Raw genomic sequence first — 7,500 nt, forward strand, 5'->3', positions numbered from 1 at the left:
GTGTGTGTGTGTGTGTGTGTGTGTGTGTGTGTGTGTGTGTGTGTGTGTGTGTGTGAAATAACTTTATGAGAACAAGACCGATTAACACATTTTTCAGAACATTGAGACCAAAGTAGAGTGACTTTGGACAGTGATACACAGAACCTTGCAATGATTCTTTGATATTACGTATTTCCCCAGTCCTTTTCATCATGTGTACATATACATATATGCATTCACACACACACACACACACACACACACACACACACACACACACACATACATACACACACACATACATACACACACACACACACACACATACATACATATATATGTCTATATGTGTGTGTGTGTGTGTGTGTGTGTGTGTGTGTGTGTGTGTGTGTGTGTGTGTGTGTGTGTGTGTGTGTGTGTGTGTGTGTGTGTGTGTGTGTGTTTAGTTCATTAGAGGAAAGGAGGTGGAGGTGAGCTACAGAGTAAAGGAAAGGAATAAATATCAGAGTAGAAATAATAATCAGTGTTTAATGTGCACTCAGGACTAAACGCAAAGACAGCGTTGTATGAGGCGTGGTTCTGCCCACGGTACCACCCGAAGCAGAGACTTTGAATAAAAGAGAAGATGAAAGGAACAGATTTAATGTCTTTGAGTTGAGATAACAACCAGGCTCGGCCGTCGGAGAGCTTTGAACTCGGGTCCCTCTCATCGTGTATCCCAACCGCTACCACCTCGCCACTCAGATCGTACAAAGATATAATAGAGCTTCGGACTCACGCTCATAGGGACCCGAGTTCAAAGCTCTCCGACGGCCGAGCCTGATTGTTTGACTCACACTGCTGCTACTAACGATTTGTTCCATAATTGAGATGAGATGTTTGATAAGTATTATAGGCATTTCTGGGGATAAATAGAGAGAGATATGGAGCTGAGGCAAATAGTGAGTGTTGGTAGAAAGATATATCTTGAGATAGACCAACGAATTAAGAGATAGTTTGAGTATATGCCGAGAATGATTGACGATCGATTGTTATTGAGGAGAATGTGGACAGTAGAAGTAAGTGAGGTGGCCACAAGTGGATGGAATAGATAAATGTATGAATTAATAGATTAATAGCTAAGTAAATGATTAGATCAATAGATGAATAATTTAATAGGAATATAAGAACTAAATATATGAATAAATTTATTAATAAACTGATATTTGAATAAGTAAATAACGAAATTAATAAGTAAAATAGATAAACAAATAAATACTTATATACATGAATGAATTAATAAATAAACATTTAAATTAGTAAATAAATAAATGAATAAATAGATTAATCAATCAATTAATGAATAAATAACCAAATATTTAGATAAATAGGTAAATGAATGAACAAATAGATTAATCAATAAATAGTACATATATGAATGAATAAGTGCATAGATAATAAATTAATAAATAGATAAATTAATAAATAAGTTAACTAATTAATAAAGACACGTGATATGTACATATCAATGCAAAAAGAAAGGAAAGAGTGCAAATGGCGTGGTTGCGTTGAGGAAGGCTGCGATTACATAAATTCAGTGAAGCAACTCAAAAGAAATGTTCCCCATACATATATATTCATGTATATATGTATATATATATATATATATATATATACATATATATAAAATATATATATACATAATATATATATCAGATTCAATTGAAAGGTTTATTGACATTATAAATGAGTTCACAGTCTTGTAACCGTTATACCCCCTGAAGACAATTCCTGGACGGGAATCGAAACGTCGGGCAAATAAACCCTTCAATTGAATCTGGTGTTTACAGTTTTTCCAATATGGGATCCCAGATTCCAAATCTTCTCATATGTATATAAGTATATAGATTATATATATATATAATATATATATATATATATATATATATATATTATATATATGTATAGATATAGATTTATATATATATATAGATATATGTATATATAGATATATATATATATATATATATATATATATATATATATATATATAATGTGTATATACAGTAGGAGACTATGTTCTCTACTAGGACTTCTTCAGAGAGTGGACATAAAATGCAGAAAATCTCGGCTTATATATTATGCAAACAAGACTGATTACATCGCATTTCTCTCCCCGTGCCCCCTTCGCCTCCCATCCGTCCCCTTCACCCCATTAGCAACCAGCCAACTCATCTATTTATTTGTTTGTTTATTCATTATCTAATTGTCTATTCATTTGTTTCTTTAGTTAATTTTTTATCTATTTATTTCATTATATTTTAGTTTTCTTTGTTTATTTAGTTGTTTATCCATTTATTCATTTATCATAATCATTATCATTATCATCATTACCATTATTGTCATTATTAATATTATTAGTATCATTATTATCATTATTATCATTATAATCATCATCAATCATCATTATCATCATTGTTATCATTATGATTATTATTTTGATTAGTAGTAGTAGTAGTAGTAGTAGTAGTAGTAGTAATATATATATATTTTTTTCTTCTTTTTTTCTTTGAGTAAATCCTTCCAGTAAATCCTTCTCGATGGTTGTTGCAGGAGTGGGAGGCGATATACGCTGCCTTTCTTTCTTTTGTTTTATCCATTTATCTTGTTCCTTGAGCATCACCTCTACATTCTTCCAGTTGCAAAGGTGTTGATATGTTCAGATGAACAACTAAAGCGTTAGACGTTCAGTTACTTATTGTTTCCATTTTTCCAAAAGCCTTCCAGTTTCTCACCATAATAACAAAAGAACATAAGACCATATGAATGAAGGAGACTGCAAGAGACCATAAGGCCTACACTAGGCAGCTTCGTATCCATCACCACGTGTCATCCCCATCCATAAAGTTGTCTAATCGTATCTTAAAACAACTGATAGTTTCAGCGCTTACTACATGGTTACTAAGTTTATTCCATTCGTCGACCACACTATTAGTAAACCATTTCTTGCCTACTAATAGAAACACAATAGAAACACCGGGTAAGGACGGAGCCTGTATTGTATTTGTATGACGTTTTGCTTGGTACAGCTTCATCAAGTACATAATCCCACCGTACAAACCTCTTAGAACAAATAACAACACCTTGACGGATATTGCCATATGGAATCTTGTACACTACATTGCTCTTCCGTCCTCACTTTTTTGTAACGAAAATGACAAATGATTACAAAGGCGGAGCATGCCGACTGGAGACCTTTTGGTCCATAACTAGGTCGGATACGAAAAAATATGATAATGATAAATAAATTAATAAATGAATGAATTAATAAATATATAGATAAATAAAAACATAATATAAATAATAATAAAGAATAGCTAAATGCATAGGTGTAGTTAAATAATAAACAAACAGATAAATAGTAAATGATGATAAATTGACATATAACTAATAATAAATGTAAATCAAGCAAATAATAATAAACAGACAAATTATAACAAAACAAATAGTTGGAGAGATCCTGAATCCTTCATCTTGTCTCGTATGCAAATGTATCCGTGTTAGAATACATGTCAAGACGACTAACGGGGATAACCCGCCACGGCACACTAGTACCGTGTGCGTCTGGTAACCACCGAGGGAGACCAAACGTGTGGGTTCGAATTCTGGTCATGGCGCTGGGGTTAGGAAACTAGGTCACCCCATCCATTCTGAGCATTGCACCCCCCCCCAACCGCAAAGACCAAGCCTCCCCCCCCCCCAACCGCAAAGACCAAAGTCATTTCGTGAATCACCGTCCTCTTGGCCCTGAACAGGATAGCTTATGACGTAAAACTAATCAATGGAGTTAATCAAGTTTGATGTTCATTACATTGTACGTTGTACATTTGTACTACAAGAACCGTGGAGTCTTCTTGGAGTGGTGGACGCACGCGCTCCAATCCTATCGAAAGATTTCTGTGGTTACATTATGTATATAGCAACGTCCAACTCTATACACCTTCGAGACTCATTACTACATCAACCTATGCTTAGCAAAGCACTTAGGTGATATTTAGGTAGTGAGGGTTCTTTCGACATTGGAATGTCCTGCCTGAATCATGAGTCTTATAAGAACACTCTTATACGAGTCCCTTGATATGAATAAAAATACGAGATTAAGTTGAACCTCGGAAAACGAACGCCCCGGTTTACGAACAAGTTTTGTTAAACAAATTTTGTCTCTGTTAACGAACGATGTTTTGGGGTACGAACATACGCATACCCCTATATACACAATCCCACCAGCTCAGTAGTGCCATAATTATTTTGGTTAGCAAACGTTTCGGTTTACGAACGGATTACGTTCGTTATTCGAGTCTCCACTGCACAAGGATGAAGTAATGTTATCTAAACAAGTGTGTGGCCAAAGCTACCCAAAATACATAAAAATTTCAGAACAAAAAAAAATCATATATTAATGTGATCGCAAATTGGGTCGTACCTGAATATAACCTCAATTTGTTTTTCATTATGCAAATTCACAATGAGACTGCGAAAGCAATTCATTCAGTATTCATAGCTCCAGATTAATCAGTCCCCCCCTAATCCAACATTCGACTAATCATAGTCTACCCCGAACCCAACATGTGTGTCGATGTACAAAGATCGAATAGCGTCGGCCTACGCGCGCTTTAACTGCTTCACTTTCTGATTTCATTTCTTAAACATTTAGAAACCAATTCATGTGGTTAAGATAATCCGAAAGATAGTCAGTATAACATCTGAAGAGGCACTCACCGTATCAAACGGGTTGGATGAAATAATTTTAGTAATTTGTGGACAATATCGCATCTGAAAGGCCGTGAAGGAGAAATATAAGGAGAGTAGAAGAACGGAGGGATGGTATACGTTATACATTTTTTTCTTCTCCGTCAATTATGATGAAATGCTGAGTAACTTGGCCCGTAGGAACGTCACTTACAATCCCAAAAATAATGACTGTTTAAGACTTACAACAAATTCCCTTTACGGGACTAAACTGACGAAACGAATTAGATAGTTGTTAGGTGACGCCCCTGGGTTTGATGCAACTAGAAACTAACTCTAGATAAGGCTGGAAAGCTACGGGTTGAGATCCATTCTCTCTCTCTCTCTCTCTCTCTCTCTCTCTCTCTCTCTGTCTGTCTGTCTTTCTCTCTATCTATCTGTCTTTGTCTTTCTCCCTCCCTCTCTTTCTCTCTCTCTCTCTCTCTCTCTTTCTCTCTATCTATCTCTATCTCTCCTTCTCTCTCTCTCTGTCTATCTATCTCTCTCTCTCTCTATCTCTATCTCTTTCTCTATATATCTCTTTCTCTCTCTGTCTCTCTATCTCTCTCTCTCTCTCTCTCTCTCTCTGTATCTCTCTCTCTCTCTCTCTCTCTCTCTCTCTCTCTCTCTCTCTCTCTGTCTCTCTCTCTCTCTCTCTCTCTCTCTCTCTCTCTCTCTCTCTCTCTCTCTCTCTCTCTCTCTCTCTCTCTCTCTATCGCGTTTTTTAACGCCCGTAAGAGAAGGAATGGCGTGAAAAAGTCGAGAACCGCTGGCGTAGTTGAATAAAATCACCTGACGGCTGCGAGAATAAAGACTCAAAAAACCCTAACGTGACCAGAAGAGAAGCAGGAACCCTGAACATTCACATCAACACGTGACCCCCAGCTTCAGCTGAATAAAATCCCCTGTCGGCAACTGAGACAAGAATAACTTCATCGTAGTAGAAGTCGAGGATTTAGAACCCCTGAATGATAAATCTAATGAGATCATCCACGTTGAATTAAAAAAAGAATAATAATAATGATAAATAGAAAAAGGTGGAGGGTCTGGTCAGAGCTTTGAAGTTGAAACAATACGAGAGCGAGCGTCGGGAGTGTTCAAAACAATGTTTTGGTTATAAAAATACGTGGGTCGGACGGGGTACTCGTAGAGTCTTTGCTCCAGCACCGGGGAGTGTTAGTGCAGCAACCAGATTTATAGCTCCCTTTATTTATTTATTCACTTTATTTTATTTCTATTTTCTTTAGTTATTTATCTATTTATTATTATTATTACTATTATTATTATTATTATTAATTTCTTTTTTTTTTTTTTTTTTTTTTTTTTTTTTTTTTTTTTTTTTTTTTTTTTTTTTTTTTTTTTTTTTTTTATTACTGTGGATCCTTTTTCATCATATTTTTCTTCCACTTTTTTCGGGTAAAAAACAACGTCAACTTTTATCATTCTTTTTTAAATTATAATTTGGCGGTCGATAACTTATTTGCTGGTTTAAAACAAAAACGAATTAGGAAGAACAACATGAATTTACCAAACTACAGGTTTTACTACATGATAAATAAAAACAATCTCGTTTTAGTCAATATTATGATCAACTTTCAATTTACGATGCGTCATGTAACTTTATGCAAACTTCCGAGATTCACTCGAAAACATTCGAATGAAATACTGTACCTCGGGTATGGACCAAAAGGTCACTTAATATATTTCTATTTTATTTCATTCTATTTCTTTTTTATTTTGTTTGTTTATTTAACGATTTATTCATTTATTATTCATTTATCTATTTATATATATGTGTGTGTGTGTGTGTATACATCGAGTTGTACTTTTACTTACAGTTTCTAATCACTCGCTGTGACGAAAAGAATAACGTGGATATCAATTACAGGCACATGTTGTAAGGTGATTTCACTCACTTTCACTCCGTGACTTGTTACAATGACTACAATTCTCTCCACATCAACTCCAGGTGCGGGTTGTAAGGTCGCTGGCTTCCTGACCGTCTTCGCTTCGGAGTTGTCCATCTTCACGCTGACGGTCATCACGTCGGAGAGATGGTACGCTATCACCTACGCCATCCATCTCAACAAACGCCTCAAACTCTCCATGGCGGCCAAGATTATGGTCTTAGGATGGGCCTACTCGCTAACCATGGCCTCACTGCCTTTGCTTGGGGTGTCTGGGTACAGTAAAACCAGGTAAGAGGACGTTTTACTTACACAATCAATATTATTGCGCAATATTCCGTATTGTACAGTACTATTGACGGTGTAGCGGTCAATCAATATCATCGATCCTGTTGGACTGGCTACACCATGTCTTCAGTATATTGTGTTATTCTTCAATACCACCCCTACACCGTTAATGATATTGTGTAATACGGAATATTGCGCAAAATTATTGATTTGGGTCTGCTAATAGGGTGTCGCGTCTTGGAGGTTCAGATTGAGGGTGGGTCGAGTCCTGCCTGGCACCAAGTGAGTTCGTAGTAAGGGGAGACGACAGTGAATTCCCATATTTAAGACAACTACATAAGCAGGCACCATCCTCACTTTCTTTAACAAATGGTAGATTGGATAGGAGGTAAAGGGAACACGCGCTGAGGGAAATACTTTTATTCCTGACTAGTTTCGCCTAAGTGGCTTCTTCAGAGAAAGCCACTCAGGCGAAACTAGTCAGGAATAAAAGTATTTCCCTCAGCCCGTGTTCCCTTTACCTCCTACCCACATTCGTCACGATGTATACACAAATGGT

The 7,500-nt window shown here is 36.2% G+C and overlaps 1 protein-coding gene across 1 annotated transcript in view; it reads left to right on the forward strand.

Moving 5' to 3' along the window:
• LOC143041382 (uncharacterized) overlaps positions 1-7,500 on the forward strand; it is a 326,414-nt gene that overhangs the window by 308,559 nt on the left and 10,355 nt on the right. The window contains exon 17 of the mRNA XM_076213206.1: positions 6,716-6,944. Coding sequence (XP_076069321.1) covers positions 6,716-6,944 — 229 coding nt within the window. The remainder of the gene's footprint in view (positions 1-6,715; positions 6,945-7,500) is intronic.

The sequence above is a fragment of the Oratosquilla oratoria genome, chromosome 31, assembly GCF_046742065.1.
Source record: "Oratosquilla oratoria isolate Oo_2021 chromosome 31, ASM4674206v1, whole genome shotgun sequence".
Taxonomy (NCBI): Eukaryota; Metazoa; Arthropoda; class Malacostraca; order Stomatopoda; family Squillidae; genus Oratosquilla; species Oratosquilla oratoria.